The 27,802-nt window shown below is 32.2% G+C and overlaps 1 protein-coding gene across 4 annotated transcripts in view; it reads right to left on the reverse strand.

Annotated features, from left to right (window-relative positions):
• The window catches only part of RANBP17 (RAN binding protein 17), a 267,383-nt gene that overhangs the window by 179,775 nt on the left and 59,806 nt on the right, over window positions 1-27,802 (reverse strand). For all 4 annotated transcript variants that reach the window (XM_072947248.1, XM_072947247.1, XM_072947249.1 and 1 more), the window contains exon 14: window positions 25,414-25,549. In XM_072947248.1, the coding sequence (XP_072803349.1) occupies window positions 25,414-25,549 (136 nt within the window). The remainder of the gene's footprint in view (window positions 1-25,413; window positions 25,550-27,802) is intronic.

A 27,802-nucleotide genomic window follows, 5' to 3' on the forward strand; every position in this document is an offset into this window, starting at 1 on the left:
GAGGCATGTTGGTCTGCAACCTTCTTTTTCTGAAATTTCCTTGTTGGATTTTGATATTAGTGCTGTAACAGATTCATAAGAGACTTGGAGGAGTTATTCTCTTTTCTTTTCTGATAGTTCGTGCTTGAGTGGTTTTATTTTGAATGCTAAAATTTGACAGAATTCACTGTTGATGCCATCTGGGACTGCAATTCCCTCCATGGATAGATTTTTAACTATAAATTTAACTCATTTGATTAGATATTAAGCTAGTTGGACTTTCTATTTCTTCTTTTCTTAGTTCTGTTTTTAAAAGAATTTGGCATTCTCTCTCAGTTGTCAAATTTACTAGCAAAAATTTATATATAAGGTTCCCTAATTATCCTTTTAATGTCTGTAGGATCGATACTGATGTCACTTTTTTCATTCCTGATATTGATAATTTCTCATTTTTTGCTCCTTAATCTGTCTTGCAGAATTTAATACATTTTATATACTTAACCTTTTCAAATAACCATCTTGTCATGTCAGTGGTGCTCCTTATTGACTGTTTCATATTTCATTGACTTCTACTCATATTTTAATAATATCCTTTCTTCTACTTCCTTTTGAATTTAATTTGCTAATTTTTCCTGAAAATATAAGGTAGACTACAATGAGTATCTATGACAACAAGTCTTGAGTAAAAAGTATTTTTCAGAAATAATGTCCCTAACTCTAGCTACACTGAGGTTGATCATGAAGCATACAATCAAAAATTTTCACTAGAAAATAATTTAGAGATTACTCAGTTTATTATTTATCCTCCTGGGAGATTCATAAACCACTTTAAGAATCTGATGAAATTACAAATCTTTTCACAGAAATGTATAACATGAAACTATTAACGTATTATTTCAAGGATCCTAGGATTCGTTTTTCCTAGTCTCATTCAATCCTTTCATTTCACACGGGCTAAATTTGAGGTTTAAACTACAAATAACTTACACAACTAAGCCAATGTTAATAATAGATATGATTTAGGAAACATTAATTTTGTGTGAATCTCTTTGTATTTATTATCTCTAACCCTCAAAACAACCCCACAGAGTGCTTTACGGTGTTTTATTTAGGAAAAAAATCTGGTACCTAAAGAAGTTAGGTAAATTTCCCAAGGCCACAGACCTAAGTGATAAAGACAAGCACTGAAATCAAGTTAATCAGATTCCAAAACTAAAATATTTTCCACCACAAAATGTGGCATTAGTGGTAGAGGCAAAACTAGACAGCAAATCTCTTGACCCTGTCTTCCTCACTATATGGCTTAGATATGTGTGTTTAAGTCAGAACACTGACACGAAAATTTAATAGGGCCAAATAAATTAAGTAATGTCATACTGTGACAAATAAATTATATAAATTGGAAAGGTACACTGTAGGAAATGTGAAGCACCTCTATGCAACAGGTGTCAAAACACCCTTCTAAATGTGGTAACAGTAAAGAAAAGTGATACTTACTGGAAATACAAGTCCAGTTAGATTTCAATAATAAATGTAAATTTTCAGATTTAAAAGCAATTTTGCACTAAGAAACCCCAAAAGACTTTATGAGTTAAAAAGCTTGACTGAACAGCCACTTCAGTTTTACTATAAACAGAATATACATGTATCTTATTTTATATAGATAAAGGCTTCAAATAAAAAAAAAAACACCCAATGTTGGCAAGAATATGGAAAAACTGAAACCCTTGTGCACTACTGATGGTAATGTAAAATGGTAGAGCCAGTCTACAGCCATACCACCCTGAATGCACCCAGTCTTATTTAAAATGATAGAATGATGAACAGAATGATAGTTTCCTAAAAAATTAAAAACAGAATTACCATATGATCCAGCCATTGCACTTCTGAGTATATACTCAAAAGAATTAAAAGCATGGGCTAGGAGAGTTATTTGTATACTTGTGTTCATGGCAGCATTGTTCACAATAGCTAAAACATGGAAGCAATCCAAGTGTTCATCGACAGATGAATAGATAAGCAATATGTGGTATATATTCACAACAGGATATTATTTAGCTTTAAAAAGGAAAGTAATTCTCATACTTGCTACAACACTGATGAACCCTGAAGACGTCAGCTAAGTGAAATAAGCCAGTCACAAAAAGACAAGTACTATATGACTCCACTTAAACGAAGTACTAAGAATAGTCAAAATCATACAGACAGAAAGTAAAATGGGGGTTATGGGTAGGGGAAAATGAAGAGTTACTGTTTAATGGGTACAGAATTTCAGTTTCACAAGCTGAAAAAAGTTCTGGAGACAGACTGTGGTGATGGTTACACAACAATATGAATGTATCTAATACCACTGTATATTTAAAAATGGTTAACATAATAAATTTTATGTTATGTGTATTTTGCCACAATAAAAAAAACTTGGGAAAAAGAAGATGTCAGTAAGATTAATACGTATTAGGTTATAGCAACTGTATTAAAATTCATCTATCTCAAGTCACATATTTCAATCATCTGTGAGAATTGTCATATTTTTCTAAGCACATAAGAAACTAAACTGAATATACAGTATTTATTTTTATGCTGGCAAAAGACGGTATCAATTCTGAATCATTTAAATATTAGTTTACAAATACTGCTTATAGCTTAATAGCATTGTAGATGCAGCTTCAGAGATATTGGCTCTAGACAGTAATTATATACTCAGACTAATGTTTCAGTTAATGGACGTGCATTTTAGTGATAATTGCAATGCTTGAATATAATGTGCCTTTATTAGCAGTAAAAAATAAAGCCAGCTTATCCAACTGAAAAAAAGGCTGTTTATTTTTATAATTGCTTAATTTTTATTAAAAATATTATTAAATGGTAAAAAGAAAACCTGTAATAAATACTAGCATTTTATTTAAAATTATAAAAATATACATAAAAACTTAGTTACGGTGAACAACGTAAGCTGAAGTTGTAAAAAATGAATTAATGTAATGATCCAAGAAAATAATTAGATAATCTAATAATCAGACTAGATCCAAGAAAATAATCATTACATTGGGAATGTAAAGGCCTAGATTCTAGTTTTCTCTCTAACACTTGCTAGGTATGAGACCTCACAGGCCCTCACTATTAAAACAGGGTTAAAAAAACCCAACAACGAACTGCCTCAAGGTAGCAGATGATTTATCAAGATTCTTTCCAGTTCTAAACTTTACAGTGTCATTACAGTTTATAAATATTAAATTAAAAACTTAAAAGTAAAATATTCTAAAATGTGATATTCTGTCTAGGTTCATGAACATTTCTATATCTAGAAAAAAAATACTCACAAATGATAAGCTACAAAAAACCACAGAATTTCTAATCCAAAATAGAAAGTATTTTATATAAATTAAAAACAACAACCCAAGTCCTGTGCCCCTCTGACACTTTTCTTTCATTGAAATTATAATAGATGACTTAATTTCCCATCAGCAAAAGGACCTGGACAGACATCCAAGACACAAGTAAAAGCACAATAAAACAGAAGAGTCGGTAGGCCCATTTTTAATTAGTAGCGTTAAAATGCCCCAGAACCTCAACAAGACTATTAAACTGTTGAACGGAAAGGGCTTACTACTAAAGTAATATTGCTATCAAAGACCTGTACTACTTTTAGTACTGAAGTCATTTTTATGTCAATATACATTTTTCATATTATGTGAACACATCCAACATTTAAATACCATGACAAGGTAAAGAGTAATCGCAATCATTTTGGTAATTTTACATGGGTATACGTAAAAACAAAATAAATTTTTAAGATGCCAAAAGCCAGAAGTTTATAAATGGGCTCCACCACAGAATGGCCTAAGTGTTCCTAATTATTTGAAATGGCAATTGTTTCAGACTGACAATTATGTTCAAAATGCTATATTCAAAAATGTATGCCACAACAATAAAATTCTCCAAAGTCAATGAGGAACAAAGAAATGATAAACAGTGTAAGATTTAAAACAGCAAATTTACGTGCATTTGGCAGACTTCACAGCATCCTGAAAAATTAAGTATGATAGAAAGTAATATGAAAATCCTTAGACTTTTTCTACGTAATCAAATTAATTGTAAAGACATAAACACTGGTTATTTTTAACGTTTCTTTTAATAAGAAATAATAGAAAATACAGAAAAGCAGAGGAAAAATTTAAATTTCTCTTTAGCTGTCATGAGAGATAAAGAAAGTGAGTATTTTGGTTCATTTCCTTATAGTCTTTTTGTTCCTCCTTTTAAAATACAGTGGGATCTTGTGGAGAGTATAGCTCAAGTGGTAGAGGGCATGTTTAGCATGGACAAGGTCCTGGGTTCAATCCCTAGTACCTTCTCTAAAAATAAATAAACCTAGTTACCCCCACTGCCATAATAAAAATAAATAATACAATGATAAATAAATAAAATACATATTTTTTAAAAAGACTGGTCAGTTTAAAAAATATATAGTGGGATCTTATTGTGTATTTAGTATTATGTACTATTAAATGACACAAAAGAAACATTTTTCAACTGACTTCAGATTTCATGCTGATAGATGTATGTTTATACTACATTCCCTATCTACAAATACCAAAGCAATGAGGACTGAAATTTTCTAATAATGTTTCTAGACATGGCATTACTAGATCAAAGGGTATGTACATTTTTATGACTCTGAACATGTACTGCAAATAACTTAACAGTAATACTGGATTAGTATGTGGTTTTTCTAACAGTGTGGAATAAGAGGCACAAAGACATGGATGTCAAATAACTGTTTAGTTACTTAGCATTTAACACAAGACTGGATATGTAGGACTTCAGACTTCACTTAGCCAAACAGGCAAACAGAAATCTAAATCAAGCAAGCGAGAAATACTTCTGTGTGAAGAGTCACCCTCACTTTTTAGTAACACATCCAATATATTAGTCAGAAGGTAGAATTTTTGAATAAGAGTTGCTTAAAGTGTAGTTCAGGGATCACCGACATCAAAATTAGTAGGAGTACTTATAGAGAATTCTGGAACCTGCCCTAAATATACTGCATCAGCATCTCAGAGAAGTACAGAAATCTGCACTTAACAAACTCCCCTGTAACAGGATTCTTACATACACCATAGTTTGAGAACCACCTTTCCAGAAGCATCATATTGAGGATTTGGAACTATAATGAAGCTTTGGGGACTTAGCTGAAACTAATTTTTTTCTTTTAGCTAGTAATTCACATTTCAATTTTATAGAAATCACTGTATAACAAATAGAAACACAGAGAAATCTTGTTCTGTTCAGTAAAACTAGAAAAAGATAAATTATCCCTTTCCAATCAGAAAAATAGTAATAATGACAATGTAACTTAAGATACATCTTTTATTTCCATGATCAAAGAGTATGTCCTAAGTGGAAATTAGAATCCTAAACATGACGTATCTGTAGAGCAAGTAATTTGGAGTTTGACCAGCCTAGGTCTGAATTCCATCTTCACTACTTTCCATTTGTGAAAACTTCTGGCATATTTTAATTACAACATCAAAACCCTCCAAGAAAAGAAACATCTCTTCATATTCACCTAGTATAGTGGTTGAAAGCTGTTTAGCAGAGCATGAATGAAATAAATTCCCAATTTCAAATGACCAAGATAACCAATCTCATGAAGACCACTTTTGCTTTAATGTCAACTTCAGTATTATTACAATCACTCCATCAATTCACATTTCCATATACAATTTTTCCACTCCTCTTATCTTTTCTTTCATTGTCACCAAGGTCTACTAGTAGTATCCTTATCTTTTTACTCATTGCTTTCCTTTTTAGGGGAGAATAACTTCAACTAACATTTAAATTTAGTAACAATGAGAAAGAAGGTCTTTCAAGTATCTTATTTTTCAGACTTTTAGATTTCCAGCCCTTTTAATATAGAAAGATTATCCTTTATCTATGACCTTTTTTAAATTACCTGAGTGGCTGTGGAGGGTAATTCAAAGCATATAGGTCTAGAGATAAGCATTTTCAATTAACATTTTAATGTATTTTCTTCTAATCTTTTGGGTGAGTTTTAAAAAATATTTATATATTTGTAATGTGTTATCCTTTAAAATATAACATTGTATCAAAAGCATCAGACCATGTCAATAAAATTTTTCATAAAAGAAAAAAGTTTGGTTATGTCTAAAATGAGGGAGTACAAAAACTTCTCACTCTCAATCCAAACAAAATTCCACTGGTTGCTTGATACTTATTTCATTAGATGCCATTCTGTAACTTATTTAATCAATCTTCTATTCTTTTAAATATCACTGGGTACACAAAGTTTTGTCTGCATTTCAAATTATTTCCTCAGGTATACTTCTGGACATAAAACCCTGAGTCAACATATGTGAACATTTTTAAGGACCTTGTTATTTTAATTATATTTTATGTGGTTTGGTTTCTCTGAAGCAAACATGAAGGAAAAATGGGTTATAAAATAAGCTGTAAAACAAAAGATAACAGAATTATTACTTTGAAAGTCAAATTTTAGAAACATACCTTCAGTTTAATACCTAGAGAATCTATTCTAATTGACAACTTGTAATAAAAATGCTAAATGCAAAATGTTTATGTACTTGGTCATAAACTTCAAGGTCTTAAAGAAAAGATATGCATATAACAAAGTTCAGAAAAATTTCACCTCTAATACATAAAAACACCACGAAAGAGCATAAAAATCTTTGTTTATGACAATATACAGTTTTATATATTTATTCCTCCCAAAAAATGTCTGACTTCAAATAATGTTTGGCTTCCTGAAATTGGCTGATTTAACTATGAATACTATTGGAAAGCAGGCTATTTTAATATATACCAGGACGAATTCTTATCTCACTGAGAATTCTTAACTGTCTTTACAGGACTTGAATAGATATTAGCTATAAAGCCCAAGCTATTAACTCCAAATATTACCCATATTTTCCCAAAGTTTCCATGTAGAAATTTTTAAATGTTTTCTGACATATAAAGGCCTAGATTTAAGTTTAAATTAGAGGCATCCTGTTCCTTAAAGGTGAATCCAACAGCTGTGGTCAAAAAATAAAAACTAAATTTAATAAATCACTAATTTATAAATAGAGAACTTAACATAGCTTGCTGATACTCTGTTGGGTTGACTCAAATGTATAGCTTTGAATGACTATAGCTACCTCAAGAGACAGATTTCTATAACTGCTTAAGGTAATGGCTACTAGAGAATATTTAAATGGAAAGTAAAAAATAAACCATATCATTCTTCTCAAATATACATGACTTTAAGATATAAGTGAACATGAAATGAAGTTTATATGCATTTCTTGTCATAGAATTTGGTCTATTTTTAATCATCTTTCTGCCAATATAGAAAGACAACACTAAGAATCCAAAGATTCTTATAAATTTACAAAGAGGCATGTCTGGAAATCCTAAATCTGTTCACATATGACCTAGCAATGATAACTTACCACCTACCTATAAATCAAAATTCCCAGCAGTATAATAATTTGTATTTTTAGCAAGTATCCTAAGCTTGCTTAAAATCAGAGAATCACAAGAGGCACTAAATTAGAATTATCTCCCATTCCTCTTTCCTTGCCATCCTACGAAACAGAAGTATCTCCAATTTTCCACTCAAAGCATTTTCCTTTCTACATCCAAACCTGATTAGAAAAATAAGTGAACATGACTAGAAACAGCTTTGGGTTCCAAGCTCAGTGTATAGCTGTGTGACCTTATGTAAGTCATCAATTTCTATGGATTGGGATCGAGGAGATAATTCTTTATCTATTAGAATGGTTGGTCTAGATAGCATTTCCCATACTATATTTCATAAAATATAAGTAGATATTCCCCACAGAAAAGGTTTCTATGGTTAAGGAATTTTGATACATGCTAAGGATTATTTAAAGGCAAGCACTTCTTAAAACCTTTAATTGCCAATATGCATTATAAATTTCCAAGAGAGAAATATATAGTAGATGGGCTTTTCCAAATTTCCAAGTTTATATGGCGAAAAAATGCTATCTGATCTACAGAAAACAGCTTGGAAAGTACTCATTTAAATTATATCTATTGGGAGGAGGCTATAGGCCAGTGGTAGAGCATATGCTTAGCATGTACGAGGTCCTGGGTTCAATCCCCAGTACCCCTCTGTCAAAAAAACAAACAAACCTAATTACCTCACCCCCAACACACACACACAAAGTCCTAAAACTAAATTATATCCGTAGTCTCTTCTAGATCCTAACATTTTGTAATTCTAAACACACTGTGCACTGGTTACACTGAAGTAGAAAAGAGCCGTGTTGTTGTTGCTGTAGTCACCATCATCCTCGCTGTCACAGCAGTTAACACTCATCGCGCACTATGTATCAGGCACTGGGCCAACGATTTTATATGTACTTTCATTTAATCTCAAAACTTTCCTAAAATGTAAGTACTGTTATTCCATCTTCCAGATGAAGAACGAAGGGCTTAGAGAGATTATATATTCACCAAAAATCATAAGTCTATGAAGAGAGAGGACTGGGAATTAAATCCAAACAATGATTCTAGAATCAGAAAAGAGTATGACTTCTGGCCTAATCTTGCTGCAGTGTCTGAAGACTTTTCCTAAAACATATTAATTTAAAAAAGTTAATGAGCCCATAGATTACTAGCAATATTATCTACATAAATATCATGTCATATCTACATGACAATAGGACAGAGTCACATTTGAGAACTATGTTCAAGGTATTAGTTCAGATCGTAGTTTTCTTTAAAAAAAATCAACACATTAAGAGAAACTTTATTTTAAAAGTTTTATCTTTAAAAATAAATTCTTCAATAAAAAAGATGTTCATTTTAGCAGTAATTATAATGTTATAAGAAATGTTGAAAAATAGGGATAAGCTTAGGATAACTCACAGTTATTACATATGTACCTTGCATAACCATTTTAGGTCTTGGGAGAGGAAAACATAGATCGTATTGACTTATACAGTCCCCTAGATTATTTTACCGCAATGTTTAACCGATAATGGACAAGTGGTCATTTTCCCCTTCCCCTTCTCTATAGCTTAGGTTAAAATAAAAGCAAGAAAAGAGCACACATTTAACTTAAAAGGGGCAAGGGTGGGGTGAGTTAAAAAACAAACTTAGTTCCTTACAATGATTTAAAAAAAAAAAAGTAAGACAGAGCATGTCTTCAAGCAAATAATTCAGTGGTTCTCAAACTTTAGTGAACATCAGAATCATCTGAATAGAGTGTTAAAACAGATTGCTGAGCCCGCCCTCAGAGCTTCAGATTCAGTAGGTACAGTGGGGCCCAAGAATTTGTATTTCTAACGAGTTTCCAGGTGGACTAATGCTGCCGACTTGGAGACTCAGTTTGAGACCACTGCTGTAATTCTCTAGTTTTAACCTCTGGAATCCTTTCCTCTGCTGATGAACATAGAATTCTTACCTTCTTTCTTTCATTCTGCCACTCTCTGCCACTCTCCTATACCCTCCTTGGAAACAAACTCATTCATTTTCCTTCTCATCACAATCACACCTGAACTGTTCTTTTTGGTTAGTTTGAAGCAGAGAAGCAGGTGAATGGTAGTACTGTCATTTTTCATGTAATACAGAGCGTCAGAGTTTACAACGTACTTTCTCATATATTCATTTAGTTAGCATTCATAATTCTAGTCAGTAGGCTGACAGAGCTTATGTTTTAAAGTAGTACTAGAATTTATATCTTGATAAATTGTAAACTGCTTCTCCTGCTCTTTTCTCTTCTGGTGATCCATTCTTTTATTCCTATTTGAATTACCTGATTTTTCTGACATAAGATACAACATAACTGATGTTGGCATAACATATTGATATAATTATTACCAAAAAGACCAATGAATTTTTTTTTTCAACTGTGGAAAACAAAGTTGGAGAAGTTTAGTTTCACAGACCCAGTTAATGGCCAATGTACTGCATGACTGACCCCTAAAAAGGATAGCAGAGGAAAAGCAAAAGAGGAGGCAGCACACACAAATCCAATACAAGCATCAAAAGCAAAAAAAGATAGAAAACTAGAGATTTGAACACATTATAGATTTGATTTAGGTCAGAAGTCACACTTTTGTCTCCTTCTACAAGAGTTTTGCAGAGGAAAAGCAAAAGAGGAGGCAGCACACACAAATCCAATACAAGCATCAAAAGCAAAAAAGGATAGAAAACTAGAGATTTGAACACATTATAGATTTGATTTAGGTCAGAAGTCACACTTTTGTTTTCTTCTACAAGAGTTTTAGAATCAGACTGGTTGGGTTTTAATTGCCAGTTCTGTCTGGCAGTAGGGAAAAACAAACTTAGACTATCTGCCAATATTATAATGACTGTAACTATTTGCCCCAAAGACAAACTGCTTCCAAGTTCTCCACAAAAAAATCAATCTGTGATAGTTAAGTTAATCAAATTCCAAAACAGATCAAAAATTATACTAGATATTCTAAAGACTAGATTACATTAAACTCTTTCAAGGAGATAATAGCGATAATTAAAAAAAATTTAGTCTTATCTTTTTATGAATAACAGCAGCTTTTTCTTTTAAGTCTCTGCATTGTATTAAATTCTATGCTAGGTACTTCTCACGTAACTTACTTCATCCTCACGATTCTCTGTAAAAGGGATCCTATGTAAAAGGTCTCCTGTTGATAGGTGAGGAAACTGATACGTAGAAAAGTTAATGGATTTTCCCAGGATAGTTAAGAAATAGTTAAGATAATACAGATCAGGCTTGAGGTCTATTTGACTAAAAGCCCAAGCTGTTTCCCACTACAACACTGCAGCTTTATTCTAAATAGATAAATCCTTTCTTAACTAGATTGTTTGATAGTTATCTTATTTGAGGGGAGGAAAAAAAATCACAAGTTTCTCAAATACATATAGATCCATTTCTCCGCACCGCCTACCAGAAATAAGTAAGGTGACTACCTTTACGATTTCTACCTTGGGTTGCTTTTTAAATATTCAAAATAAACAATCATCTTTATCTTATTATAACACATGACAGAGGTTATATGCAGTTCTCATTACGATGTTTTCTTAAACTCTAACTGCTAAACTTAAATGAGAGGCATTTGGTACAATCTGAAAAATATTCAGTTCAATTAAAAGTAATTGATGCATAGTGAAATAATTCTTCCCAAAGCTGCTGTAAAATCTTCAAAAAAATAAAGCTACTTAATAATTTTCATCTCCTACAGGCTAGAGAGAGGCATTATTGCATATTAAAAATTGGAGTGTAGTTTTCCCAGAGGTAAAAGAAAGTTATTAAAACAACCTATTTATTGTTGATATAACTATCCATTTGTGCCACACAAAAAGTAACAAATTTCAGTACATTAAAAGAAAAGCTAATTAAGGTATAATTAGTATTTTCTGTATTTTGATAATTAGGGGTTAGTTGGCTATTCCTTTTGAAATTTCTATTTGATGCACCCCGACAATGCCTTTAATGAGCAACTAATGCTATTGAATCCCTCATGGCAGAGGAGTTTAGTGACCACCACTACATTACTTTCATTTATCACTGCCTCTTTACCTATAAATTAATCTAGCCCTGTAGCTATGTTGATCTACTTTATATCAATTTCTTCATCCATATCAGCTGAATATGTATGGCATTAACCTCATTTGCTAGTTGAGAAAAGCAGAATTAAAATGAGATCTAATTTCTCGTGCACAGCACAATTTCAAAACTGCCTGCTAATTTCCACCACCTGTCAGTGTGAAGAGCCTTTACTTTCTTGTAATTAAATAAAACAGTATATTTTTTTAGTAGCTCGGAAAAATGCTAATCTTTCAAAAGTGTTCAGTGATCATTAATCATGAGGACAGTAAATGAGCTTATTCAGAATGTTCATTTATCCTTTGTTTCAGCTAAAAAAAAATTTTTTTTGGCCTTTCCACAGAAAGAAAAAAATAAAGTACCAGATGGAATATAAACATTAACTATTACAATCCATGCTACTGAAGTTACTATTTATCTTGTTTACTGCCGCATGGTGGTAAGATGTTTACTAACATTACGTAACTCAGAGGTAGCTCGCCTAATAAAATAAGCAGGAATATAGTAAGCACAAAATATTCTCTAAAATCAGTAGGAATCTAATAAATACACTCTGCATCCACCTATGTAAAGAACCTAAATTTATATGACTTAGAACGTAGTAAAATTTGAGAATAATTTTTGATAAAACATTTAAACAAATTCATCTAATAAACTGCCTACTATGCTACACATTAAACTGTTGCCTAAGTGTAGCATTTGAACAAAGTGTCATTCAGACTTAGACAAGCATAGTTAAACATATTTATTTGGACTTTACTAGATTTTCCAAATATATAATACAACCAATAGAAAAAATATGAAACTACCAAGAAAACAAAAAGAAATATTGTCTGTTATTTTAATAATAAGAGATGGCAAATTAATTCTTTGTTATATTTCTTCTGTCTTTTTTCTAATACTTTAGTTTTTATTTTTTATATTATTGTAATTTCACTATATATGTGTAAGCTAATAAATAGCCTCCAATTCAGGTTTATTATTCATATATATTTTTCAATAAGCCTACTTTATTAATTTTTATTCCTAGTAATTAGATAAGAATATGAACTAGTGATGAACAATATGTATTTGAGCAAGAAAAATATAAACACATACACAAATATATTATTAAAATGTTTACTTAGTATCAGGTTTGCTCTCAGGCTAAACATATCTATTCTTCAAATATTAACATGCCTTGGAAATAATATGATTATTTTCTTATATTTATCCCACCAAAAAAGCATAACATATAAGGATATAAATGATTAATTAATATAGAGAACTTTTAAGAATTATTAAAGAAATGATTTAAAAACTGATCGTTGATATTCCTCACTCGGATTTGTAGAAAACATCTGACCACTGTAGGATCACTATCTTGAAGACTAAAACTCTTTTGGAAGTATTTTAATCATATTTATTTACAAACTAATCACTTTTTGTATCATTCCAATTGATCATTAAGTTATTATATATATGGTAGGTGTTAAGCATTTCTTGAAGCTGTAAGGAATGAAGATGTGGATGGAATATTGACAAATACTAAGTAGCTTCAGGGTTTCTGAGGCAGAAGCAGGAGGGATCCTCTCTCATCCTAACTCCCTTCAAGCAAGCTACTTAAAGCAATTATCAACAAAGAAAATACTTTCAGGAATGAAGCAGGAGATTCTCACTGACAACTATTTTGGCACTAAATAATAAGAAAGAAAACCAGTTTTGCAACACCCTCAAAGGTGAACACATTGCTAGTATGAATTCAGTAGATTTGCATAGCTCACCTTTTGATTTTTAGGGAAAGATCATCTTGTGGAAGATTTCCACAACTCCCAATGCCTATTAAGAAAAACTACAGACCAATGTGGGGAGAAGAGAAATGTTTGAGTTGTAAAATTTAAGAACTAAAACCTCTTTAAATTGAATATTCTTTAGTGCTGAAAACTCTTTAAGATATATCTTAGTCACATGCCACATAATGTTTCACTTACAATTCTTATCACAACGCCTTAGAAACATTTCATACATCAGATGTTGGATAAGTATACCTGAGGCAGAAAGCTTACCACTAAAAGAAAGTACTACTTTCTGCCTTTTTTTTTTAATTAAGAAAACAATCCAAACTATGTCACTAATTATCTGAAAGCACATGAAGCTTTACTTTGTGCACTTTGTCCGGAAATGTTAAATTCTATAAATGCTGCAAAATTTATAATCATTTAAAATAAATGGGAAAAAAAGAAGAAAAAAACATTTAAATACTCTGTGGGTAAGCATATACTTTACTAAGTAATCACAAAGAATCATTACCTTTGGATTCTTCTAGGATGTAGCATAGTGATCAGCATAAGGGAGACACAAGTGTCTAAGGATTCCATGTATAAAGAATTATATGATTACATATAATTCACATAAGATTTGATGCCAAATTTGGTATATTTGAATTTGGTGTGATACATAATACATAGGAGCCAGTTTAAAAATAATAAACTAAGCTCATTATTTTTCCAATTTAAATACTGTATTTCTCCAACTTGCATCATAATTTGAATTGTTAATGGTTACTAAGATTTCAACTTTACATTTTTCTGCTGCAAACTTCCTTGTCTAGTACTTAATGCTCTTGAATCAACATTTAAATGCACTTAGGCAGTGGAGTGTCAAGTTTAACTTGGCAAATCCATTTAATGAAGCAAAACCATTAAAAAAATAATTAGGCCTTAAGCTGCTTTGCTCAACTTTCTCTTATGCAAGGACATAGAATGTGTTTTTTCAATAGTTAATGAATACCACGTACGATGAATTAAGTGGGAAAGAATGTAGAGAAGCCATCTTTTTTAAAGAAAAGGGTCTGTCTGAATTCTGATGTATTACGTATGTATTAGATGTATTATATGACAATTGAAAGAACAAATCCCTGCACAATAAAACATTCCAGCAGTATAAGCATTAACTTGCACTACACTCACTAATTATCCAAGAAGAGAAAAATCTAACTAGTTCTAATAACACTCAATCACAGAGGCAAATTATGATACATTTACACAGGAAATGTGAAAACAGCCCAGAATGAAAGTTCAAAAAGTTTAAAACACTTAAGGGAAAAAATCGCCAAAGTCAGTGATCATTATTCTCTAACACTCAAGATAACCTTAACTATCGAAGGTACGTTCTTCCCCCCTATAACCTGCATTGATATACTTGTCACACTAGAATATATATCTTTAATATTAAACGTTTACTGTTTAAATATTTTAAAGCTGCTACAAGTTTTCACCAAAGTGAAAATTCTATGCACAAAACAGTTTTCAAGTGATTTCTTAAATGCTTTTTCCTAAAACTGTGTTATTAAACACAAATACAAAAATTGTTTTGCCAAAAACTGAAATATATTCAAGTTACCTGGAAATGCAGCAAGTACCTTATTTCAACATTGGATTGCTCTTACAGTTACAGCAGTCCACTGAAGTTACTATTACGATATGTTTTTCTGTTTCATTATTCAAGTGCTTTCCTATCCAATTTACCAGTAACTGTCAGTAACATTCTATACAGGAGGACCTCACAATTGTAGGGAGAGAATGCCATCTGCTGCTTCATGTGGTACTCAACAGGAGAAATGCTTGATAACAGGTAGAGTAATTACAAAAAAAAAATTTAGAAATCCATATGTAAAGCTGATACTTTAAAACTGAAATATTCCCACTTCTATTTCAGATAACTTGAAAATACATCAATAAGCACTCACTGTCTTAGTGCAAATTCCAAGGTGTTTCACAGAATTACAAGGATACAATATGCTTATACATCACCAGTTCCTGATGATTAGAAATAAAGCTTTTACTCAGCTATGTACAGCCACAGAATCAAAAGAAAAGGATCACTTGCATGGCCTTAACAAAGTTATTTCCCGTTTATGAATTAATACAATATCCTATTCACAAACATATGACTTATACATAAAGTGACCATTTAAGTTATTATCCAAATAGGGACATTTTTGAGAATGAAAGGTGAAGCAACTACCTACCAATTACGGCAGCACAACAAGTGTGAACTGGGACAATCTTAGGCAAATCTGGATGTACAGTCACCCTATTTATAAGTTATTATGCTGCCTTTGTTCCCTTGACTTCATAACAATGCCCTGAGAATCTTTCCGAAAGCAATTTGGAAATTTTTAGGAAACAGCAAGTTCAGGAGGATGATAGTAAAAAAAAAAAAAAGAAAGAAAGAAAGAAAGAGAGAAAGAAAGAAAAGAAAAAGAAAGAAGAGAAAAGGTGAGGGTGGTGGAAAAAACAGGAATGCATTTCCCAGACAATACAATGACTCAATTTACGTAACTACTTCAAACATCCTCATTTTTTCACTTACTTCATTTTGTTATACTATTTGAAATTCTCTGGCACTACTAAGTATCTTCTTTCGAAAAGGCAAATTCTTTCCAGGATAATTCATTCATGCATTAATTGGAATTCTTCACTTTTGACACCTAGAAGATGCTAAGTATCTGGAAAGAAAGCACATTTGTAAGGTGTATGTGTGTGTGTGTGTGTGTGTATGTTGCTGTGCACAGTGCAGTGATGAAGAAAAGAGAGGTACAGATCATTGCAGAGGATGAAATCCCTCTGGTGGTGACTGATTGTATAGGATGTCAAATCTGGGAGTGAAGAAAAGAAGAGAAAATCTCTAAGACTAACTTGTCTACTTGAAATTTTAAATCCTAAGAAGGAAAGAGAACTTGTTTCCTCCTCAATTTCTGGTGCCCCAGTTTAGGAGGCCAAAATTCAGGCAATTTCTACTAGTACTACGGTGGATCAGTGTCATTGATTACATAGCTCTTTGTAGATATATTTTTCAAGGAAAATACATTCCAAGATCTAAACAATCACATTTTAAGTAACATTTGGAATGTACTTATTGGTGAAATTTTGTAACCAACAAAAGCAAAACTGATGTTTATCGTATAGTTGACTTGAACAAGTAAAGGGAATTAAGAACAAAGTTCAAATACAGCTTTTGATAGATATTCAGAAGCCAAGATATATGTGTGTGTGTGTGTGTGTGTTTGTAAAAAAGATTCTTCCTTACCCAATTTTAAAATTTAAAATCTAATTTTAATGGATTAAAAATTACAATGAGGGATTCAGATCAAGATGCTGGAATAGAAGAACATGGAGTTTATAAACATATCAAAAATATATCTATATTAGGAGAAATTCTCACTGAATACTAAATGGAGACTTGCTAAAAGACTCTTGTACAACCAAGGTTGTAAGAGAGATCCACATGGACTCAAGTAGGGAGGAAAGTGACATAATCAGGTCAAGACCTGTGCCCCTGGGAGGGGACAAAGAATAGGACGGGATCCTCCCTAGGGAGTGAGCAGTTCAAGCCACATATTAGGTGCCCCATCCATGTGGTCCAATACCAGTAAGACAAGTTGTCTTAGCTGGTTAGAAAACCAGTGGGACTAACAGAAAGGCTGTAAGAAACCTAGATTCTGCTGGTGAAGGGCATGCACACACATGCTTATTCCTGAAACAAAGCAGAGAAAGAGTGAAACTGCCCTAGACTTTTGCATGTTTCCAGGAACTGTCCCAGTACAAGCACCAACCTGACTTAAACACCCACCCTGGCCCCGCATGTTTCACAACACAGCTCCACACTAGGGCTACAGCTGCAGCAGCCGAGGGGAGTGCTCAGTTGTGAGGGACAAAGGTGGCTCAAACCTGGGACAGGTTCTGAATAGGGTCATTACCGGTGCTTATGGATGTGATCCAGAACTCTGACTGCAGCTGGGACTGTCACAGTCTTGTGCCCAGATCCACACCAAGGGCCTGCTCCAGCCCCTTTTGCTCCAGCACTGCTCCCCTCTGGGTCAAGGGTGCCAGTGGTGGGAGGAGGGAGAACACACACATAGAAATAACAGAGCCAGCTCAGACCCAATACTCAGGGCTTCCATTTCAGCAACCAAATCCCAGCCCTGATCCAATAGGGTGGTGACAGCCACTGAGAAGAGGAAAAGCAAAAACTAAAAGAGTTCATCAATACTAAACCATCCATAAAAGAAATGTAAAAGGTATTCTCTAAGTGTAAAAGAAAAGGTTCTAACAATAAGTCTCTATAGGAAAGGACAAATCCCACTAGGAAAGGCAAATGTATAGTAAAGGCTGAAGATCACTCAAATGAACTGGTAGAAAGATTAAAAAGCAAAACACTGTAAAATCAACCATAACCACAATAAATGTTAAAGGGATAAACATTTAGCTATAAAATATGACATTAAAAGCACGAGGGGAGGAAAAAATATGGATTCTTGAACTTAAATGAACACTAGTTTAAAACAAGCAGATACATTTATAGGCCAACATATATGAACCCCATGGTAACCACAAGTCACAAATTTACAACAGACAAAAACTAGAGTGAAAGAAACACAGGGATACTACTAAAAACAAACAAAAAACCCCACCAAAAACCTGCCAAACCAGAAAAGAATTAGCTAAAAGAAGATAAGAAAAGAACTACAAAACAACCAGAAAACAAGTAAGAAAAAGGCAATAAGTACATACCTTTCAACAATCACTCTAAATGTAAAGGACTAAATGCTCCAATCAAAAGACGTAGGGTGGCTAACTATATAAAAAACAAGACCACCTATATGTTGCTCACAATAGATTCACTTCAGAACTAAAGATACACACAGACTAAGAATGAGAAGATGGAAAAAGACGTTTCATGTGAAAAGAAACAACAAGAAAGCTGGGGAAGCAATACTCATACTTTAAAACAAAGACTGTAACAAAAGACAAAAAAGGGCATTATAAAATGATAGAGATCAAAACAAAAAGAGGATATAATACTCATCAACATATATACAACTAAGTCAGTATAGCACCTAAATAAATAAAATAAATATTAACAGACATACAAGGAGAAGGTAACAATAATGCAGTGGTTGTAGGGGATTTTAACACCTCATTACATCAATGGACAGACAGAAAATCAATAAGGCAACAGTGGTCTTGGCACATTACATCAGTTGGACTTAAAAGGTATTTACAGGACATTCCATCCAAAAAAAGGAGAAAACGCATTCTTTTCAAGTGCACACAGGATGTTCTCCAGGATAGATCACATGCTAGGTCACAAAAAAGTCTCAACAAATTTAAGAAAACAGAAATTATATCAAGCATTTTTTCCAACCACAAAGGTATAAAATTAGAATTCAATTACATGAAAAAAATTAGGAAAATCAGAAACACTTGGAAACTAAACAACATGCTACTAAAATACCAATGGGTTAATAAAGAAATGAAAGAAGAAATAAGAAAATACATGGAGACAAATGAAATGGAAACACAACTTCCTAAAAATCTATGGAAAGTAGCAAAAGCAGTTCTAAGAGGGAAGTTTACAGCAACACAGGCCTTCCTCAAGAAACAAGAAAAATTTCAAATAAACAACCTAACCTACCACCTGAAGAAACTAGAAAAAGATGAACAAAGCCCAGAGTCAGCAGCAGGAAGGAAATAATACAGATCATTAAGGAAATAAATAAAACAGAGACAAAAATAGCAACAGAAAAATAATCGATGAAACAAAGAGCTGGTTTTTTGGGGGGAAAAAAAATAGAGAGGACCTAAATAAACAAAATAAGACACGAAAGAGAAATAACAACTGATACCACAGAAATAAAAAAATTTAATGCTACAGTTATACGTCAACAAACTGGACAATCTAGAAGAAAGGGACAACATTCTAGAAACATACAACCTTCCAAGACTGAAGCAGGAAGAAAGACGATCCGAACCAACTAATCACTAGTAGTAAAATGGAATTTGTAATAAAAAAACTCCCAGCAAACAGCAGTCCAGGATTGGATGGCTTCACAGGGGAATTCTACCAAACACAGAAAGAAAAGCTAATACCGATCCTTCACAAACTATCCCAAAAAACTGAACAGGACAGAACACTCCCAAATTCACTCTACAAGGTCACCGTTACTATCCTGCAAAAGTAGTAATTTTTTATTAGTTCTAATAGTTTTTCAGAGGATTTTTAAGATTTTCTATATACAAGGTCATGTCATCTGGAAGAGAGAGAGTTTTACTTCTTCCTTTCCAACCAAGATGTCTTTTACTCACTTTGTTGTCTAGTTTCCCTGACCAGAACCACCTGTGTAATGTGTAACATAAGAGACATCCTTGTCCTGCTCCTGACTGCAGGGTGAAAGACTTATAAGCTATGGGATCTAGTTTGCTGACATTACTTTCTAGGGGGGCTTTCTGCATCTGTATTCAGAAGACGCTGGTATTTGATGACAAACGGTTACCTTACCTCACTTTACTTAAGTGATCTTAATGATATTGAATCTTCCAATTCATAAACATGGTATATAAGTCCATTTATTTGGGGCCTCATTTAATTTTTTTCAACAATGTTTTAGTATTTTCATAGTACAAGTCTTATAAACCTTTCATTAGATTTATTCCTCTGTACTTTATAAAGGGTTTTGGGGCATTATTTTAGATACTTTTTAAATTAAAATTTCCAACTGTTCATACATCCAAAAAATTTTTAAATATGCCATTTGTACATATGTGAGCATCTTTAAAGTATATTATTAGAATTTGTATTCCCTGATCCAAGAGTATATGTATTTTTAACTTCCCTAATTATTGCTAAACTGTTCTCTAAAGAGGTTTCAACAATTTGGATTCTATTAGCAGTATAAAGTGTTTGCTATTTCACTTCCTGACTAATACTTACATTAGTCAGACTTTTTAATCGTCTCCAGCTCATAGGTATAGTATGGTACCTCACCAAAGCTTCAATTTGCATTTCTCTGAGTCCATGGAAGGATGAACAAAAAATTTTTTCATACTTGCTGGCAATTCTGATTTCCTCTTCTATGAATTGTTTATTCAAATCTTTTGTCATTTTTCCGAGCTGCTTTTCTCTCATTGATGCAGAGAAATTATTTACATAACTGGATATTGATTCTATTTTAAGTTACATATATTACAAATATCTTACCCTGTCTACAGGCTGTCTTTTTACTTTGTTTATTGTATCTTTCTGATTCATAGAAGTTTCTACTTTTAAAATGGGTAGGATCTATAAACCTCTGTGTCTACAGTTTGGGCTTTCTATGTCTTTAAAAAAAAATCTTTCTTAAAAAAAAATCTTTCCTTATTTTTAAATAATAATCTATTTTTCACACACAGAGTCCTCTAATTCACTTGGATTTGATTTTTGTATGCTGTGAATAATACAGATTTTTACATAGTATAATCAAACTGTCCCAGCAGCATTTATTTAACAGTCTATCTTTCCCTTATGGCTATACTGTTTCAACACAGAAGTGGGCAAATTTTCTGATTTTTTTCTTTATTTGCCACCTTCCTCTTCAATTAATAAACTTACTGAGGAGATAAACAATCCCATTTGCCACTGTATCCCTGGTCTTAATATATAGTAGCTACTTATTAATATTCATTAGATAATGAGTAGAAATATGCAAGCAGGAAATACACAGGAGCATATACACATTATGTCATAGAGTAGAATACAGTGCCAAAAGAAAAGGTTGCAAAGGTAGACAAAGTATGACCATAAGACGAAATTTATTTTGTAAATAATGGGAAATCAGTAACAATTTTAAGCAGAGACATGGCACAGGAAGAAAACTGTTTCCTTGGGACTGGCAAAATTTGAAGTCTGACAAAGCAAGTATTATGACAATATACAGCAACAGATACCTAACTCTGCTGGGGGAGGAAGCTAAACTTTATAACACTTAGAAGGGCAACTTGGTAGTATCTTGTAAAGCTGAAGATATGAACATTCCACAAGCTAACAACTCCACTCCTAGTATTTAGCTTCAAGAAATTCATACATATGCATGAGGAAATAGCATTAGAATATTTACTACAATATTTTTTGTACACTTTAAAATTGGAAACACCTAACATATACTAATAGAAAAAATGAATATATAATGGCACAGTAATATACTGTAATATCATTCAATAATTAGTATACTAATTAGAACTATATGCAGCATCATGAATAAATCTCAAAAACAACATTAATCAAAAAAGGCAAGTTTCTGAATAATTTTCTATAAAGTTAATAATATTATGTTTTGTTTATAAATATATAGAAATGTAGGAAAAGAACAAAATCATGCAGAAAAATAACACTAAATTTAGGATAATGTTACTTTTGGGCAAGAAGTGAGAAGAGCAGTAGGTTTTCAACGTTTAATTTTAGAACATATAGATCTGAAGCAAATATGGCAAAACATTCAGATTTGACAAAGCTAGATGATGACTTACGAATATTCATTACATTCATTATTCTCTCTGGTCTTTTTACTGAAGAAAAGAATACCCTGGTGGCAGTATGGAGAATGGACTGGCGTGGGAAGAAGGCAAAATGGAAACAAAGAGTATAACCATAATACTTTTGAAACCTAGTGAGAAATAAAAAGCAGTAACAATTAGGATAAAAAGGAAGGGGACTGGAGAAAGGACTGAAACAGAGATATTTAGAAAATAAAACCAGTAAGATTAGGTGACAGATCAGATGTAGAAGTAAGAACAAAGTGGAAATTTTGGATTCAAAGTCATTCTTCCTCAAAATAGAAAAGTAGGTAGAAAGAATTTTAAAAGATAGTGAGTTTCTCTTTAAAATCCAGTTGAGTTTCAAGGGCCCGTTCAATATCACAAAGACCCAACAGGGGGCAGTACAGCAGAGTGGTTAGCAGCCCAGGCTCTATTGGGTGTCCTGGGTTCAAATCCAGGTTCGACCACTTAACCATATTAATTAACCATTCCAAGCCTCAGTTTCCATAACTGTAAAAAAAGGTGGGAGTGTTAATAAAAATAATTACTTCCATGGAGTTTTTGCGAGATGAAATTACATGCCTACCAAGTGCTGAGCAAAGTCTTTGGCACAGAGAAACTGCTCAATTAATGCCTACAGCTACTATTTATGATTTCTCTTTCCCACTTACAGGACATTCTTCTATACTTCACTTAAGACACTTCAATGATTCCACCTTGGTTCCTGAAGCATTTATTTATAGAAATTGTATTATTTTGCATCTACAGGCTTTTATAAAATTTTCAAGATGCTTATTAGTGGTATACTTTATTTACAACTGCCAAACAATTTCACTAAAGTCAGCGTCATTTTCCAACTCAGGAATATACCCTTTATTACCTGAAAGTATTATACCTCAGATCTCGACCCAATTCCTACAGAATTCTACTAAAACACATACATTCAGCCATTATCTAGTAGTAAGTATACAAACAATATGCCAAGATGTGGAGGTGATGACAGTAAAGAAGGCAGAAACAGTCCTAACCCAAATTACAGTCTATTTATGTTTTGCTAACAATACTCACAATGTAGTATAATAATGCTAAAGTAGTAGACAGACAAAAGGAACTCTCCTAGAATTTAAGTTAAGAAGAACATCCTAAAGGATGGTGTATCTGATGAGAAAGAAAGTAGGAGTTAGCAGAGTAAGGCAGGGAGGTCGAAGTTGGATTTTAAAAAAGTGTCCTAGGCAGAGGAAACATTTTGTCTAAAGGTCTATAATCAACAGAGAACGTAGACTGTTAAAGGAGCTGAAAAAAGTTTAGTGCACACAAATTATGCAGTACAGGTATGGAGTACTGAAACATGAAACTGATGACATACACAGAAAAGAGACTGGGAAGAACTTTTTTTATAAGTCATACTCTGTAAGATCCAGTTAAATGGCATAATGCTTAAGAGAGCTTAGTACACTTCCTGGTATAAAATAAGCCCACACTAAACATTATTCACTTATGATAGTTTAATGCTCTCCCTTTTATGGCCACAATCTGGAATGCAACAATCTTCTCACCAAAAAATACTTTCCATTTTAGTTGACTGCCAGAAAAATAGTATGTAGAGAACTTATAAATGTCTTAAACAATGTATCCTTTCATTTGTAAAATGGGAACAATAATATCCCCCTTGCAGGCTTGTCAGAAGACCTAGAGAGAACGTGAAGTTCCTAGAAGAGTGTCAGCGCACACAATAAAAAAGCGGGTCCTACTAAGTCAGATCAGTAAACAAGCCAAAAGCAAAAGTAGAAAGCTTTGGCTTCACTTCAGGGTCATGCAGTAGGAAAGCCTTAGAAGTAAAATCACCTTATTGTCTTTGAAAATAGGTAAGAGGCATACACCAAAAATGTTACAGTAAAATTAAAAGAATCAAAATTGATCTGATGATGTGTTTATTTTTTCCTAATACGTAAGCAATTTCAGAAAAGAAAAACTGATCTTTTATAATTCACTTTTTCATAATTACCTTATATTAAAAGCTATATACATAACAAGAATCTCTGGGGAAAAATTTCTCAAATCCCATCACCCTAAAACAATTTCTTTCATTTTACATATTTATTTCCAAGTCCTTCAAACACAATAATTTGAAGACTTTTCCATTCCATACTGTACTCTTCTGATTTAAGACCCGGACTAAATGGATAAGTAATGTTTCAAGAGTATTCACTTTTGCAAAAGCAAAATAACAAACTCTCTGGGTACATTTAAAACAAGACAATTTATCATAATTCAATTTATACTCAACCTTCGAGTAACACGTCTGGGATTTTAAAAGATGTATATCTGGTATAAATTTCATGCTATGAATACTATAAATTTCTCTCTGATTCTAATTTGTCTTAGTGTCAACCTAAATCATTTATATCTATCTCCTCCTTTTTCTCCCTAGTGGTCTCATTCAATGTTAGTTTCATTCTATGAAAATTTTGTTTATATTAATCCTAAATGAAAAAAAACTCTAAATGACAATAAAATATCACAATATATTTCACACACAAAAAAGCATCAAGCTATATCACTTTGCTAAAAAGCAAAGAAAACTTTACCTGAAATAAACTAAAGGATGATCTTAACAAAATCAAATACTTTCACACTACTACACAACTACTTACTAACAGAAAACCATAAATGAACTGAAGCATTAAGCTAAATTTCCCAGGGGAAAAAAGCTCAGTTCAATATAAAAAGCTTATTCTAGAATTTTCAAATAAGGAATCCTTCAACATTACTAGTACAGAGCATAGATCCAAAGGAGGTAAGGATATCTTTAGGACTTCCTACAGAAAAGATTTAGGGAAGAATTATTATTCCAGGAAGAAAAGTTTTTTAAAAACCTCATAGATCTTATTCAGTGTCACAAGTACTGCTAAATGTCTGGTTAGGATTCACATAAATGCCCTCAATAATCCCTCAATGCCTTAAGAGCAATTCATCTAAACTTGCTGATGCTAAACTTTCAAGTACCATAGTACAAGTGTTCCCCACATGAGGGTAAGTTAACTGTGGCCTCTCAAAGCATGTCATATTCTTCTTGTCCTCATCATTTATCATGTAAAAATGCCGAGGAATGACTGAAAAATATATACTGGAAACCACGTAAATAAATATTCAAGAAAAACTCAGAACAACTATAAGAGTAAATCTTTTTTAAAACTTGAAACACAATACAATAAGGCAAAATTCATTAAGGTGTTTAAAATAATCTTAACTATTTAATGATTAGCCACATAAAAAATATTCACTAACTCTGCCAATCAATCTTTAAAGACAATGGTAAATCTGGGCATAAAACGAGCAATGTCACAATGCCTTCAAACACCAATTAACCAACTGATTTCAACTAATCAATTAAATTTCTTATGTAGAAATTGCCCAAATATACCTTTCAGCTTAAAGCTGTTATATGTGAACATCTTTCTTCATCTTTAATAATATTTGTTTTGATCACTAGTAAAAACCTACCTTTGAGGTTCTTTGAAGTTGATCACCAACATACGTTTTACGAAACTGATCCAAGAACCAGAGAACTGCAAGCTCTATTTTCTCATTAGAACACTGAGGCAGTCCGGCATCCATTAAAGATATAAGCTGAAAAACTCTTTACATGAAGGAAAAAAAAATCAATAATAATTCTTAGAGAAACAACATTAAAACACTTACTATCAATTTTATATAATATATAATCACTATAAAAAGTGGAAAAATACAAAAGCTTATAAAGAAAATATTTAAAGAATCATCTGAAATCCTACCAAGAGATACTACAATTTGGTCTAATTCCTTCTAGCTTTCTCATAAGAAATACATATACATATACATGCATACAAACCTACATAAACATACATTTATAATTTTGCTAAAAATTCATATATAAATACATGACATATATAAATATATATGCATAGATATAAGTAAATATCTACAATTATAAATGTTATATAAATATAGATATTAACATATATTTACATATATAATATTTTAGTAAAAGAAAATGACACTGAATGTGTAGTTTGGTATTATACTTTTTCATTACAACATATTTTCATATAACTATATATTTTGGAATCACAGAATTCAAAACACACACAAAAAATCAGGAGGTACATCCATCCAGCTATATCGCTTTCTTAATGAGAAATAAAAATTTTACCTGAAATACATTACAAGATGATCTTAACAAAATCAAATATTTTCAATACATGTATGCAACTATTATCAGAAAATCATAAATGAACTAAAGGCTAAGTTAAATTTCTTAGAGAAAAAGCTTAATAAAAAAAAAAGCTTAGTCTAGAAACACCCTCTACTATCTATTTTAATTAAAATTTTCCAGTAGATGGCTGTCAAGTATCTGGTGCTAAGAAAATCAGCAAATCGTAATAATCTTTTTAAGAGACGGAAGCAGAAGTTTTGGAGGAAATAGCACCTATTTCTCCTTTTTCTAACTGCACAAAGGCAGCTATACCTAGCCCTAACCCACTTATTTCCTTTCCTGTATGCACGCAAGCGCGCACGCACACACACGCTACTAATAGTTCGTCGTTTCAGAGATTTTTTAAATGTATGTACAAGCAAATATGACTATATATTCTCCTTCTAGTTCTTTTACACGTATGGAGCATACTATACTGTTACATTGTTAAACCTAGCTTTTTCCATTTAATAATGTATCTTACACATTTTTCCATGTCAGATATAAAAAGTTTCCTTATTTTCTTTTGCAGCTCTTTATCACTCCATTATATGAACATACCACATTATTTTCAAACAATAGTGTCCTACTGATGGACACTAAAGTTATTTATTTTTTGCTGCTACAAAAACGCAGGAATTAATAATCCTGTACACATTTCACACACGTACAGTTACAATATACACCTCTAAATGTCAAACAGCTTAAACAATATGAATTTTATTATTTGATAGCCATTACTAAATTGCCTTCCAAAGAAATTGAAACAATTTATACTCCCATCATCAGTATATGAGTATCTATATACACATGGATAATTCAAGGTGATATTAAACTTTAAAATTTACTGAAATCTGAAAAACTATATCTCAGTAAAGTTTTAATCTGTATTTTTCTCATGAATGAGAAGTTCAATTTTTTTCCATGTTCTTGAGCCATATGTATGTCCTTTCCTGTGACCTGTTTGCTCATATCCTTTGTTGATTTTTTTCTATTGGGTTATCTTTCAATTGCTAATTTCTACAAATTCTTTAGATATTAGAAAAACAAGCCCTTTGCCTGTGACTGAGATGTAAATATTTTTCCTTGTTTTTCATTTGTCCCTTGGCTTTGATTATGGTGTTTTTTTAATGCCATGCATAAAATTTTTTTTCTTTTTCTTATGCAGAAAATCTTACCAATTTTTTCTCTTCTGGATTTTGCATAATAACAAGGTCTTACCTGAATCCGAGGTGTTTCTATGTTTCATCATTTTACATTTACCTCTATGATACATTTGAACTTATCCTGAACGTATCTTGTGAGATATGCATCAACATTTTTCCCCAGATGGCTACCCAGCTGCTTCAACACCATTTCTTTCTTATATAGTCTATCTTCTGCTCAGCATTTTGAATTACCCCTTATCATATACAGTAGGTTCATTTACGCATTTAGATTACTTACTGGACCTTCTATTTTATTCCACTAATACATCTCATTAAATATATCTTGCCCAATCATTTTTATACGACTAAATAATTTTCCAAAACATTGTATATTAAGGCTATGTCAAATTTTTAAAACCTCATTTTTAATATAAACTTATATTTCACTGAAATGTAACTACTGTCCTCTTCCCTCCCAGCAAAGAGTTTCAGAAACAAAATGTCTGGGTTA

This window comes from Vicugna pacos, chromosome 22, assembly GCF_048564905.1.
Source record: "Vicugna pacos chromosome 22, VicPac4, whole genome shotgun sequence".
Lineage (NCBI taxonomy): Eukaryota > Metazoa > Chordata > Mammalia > Artiodactyla > Camelidae > Vicugna > Vicugna pacos.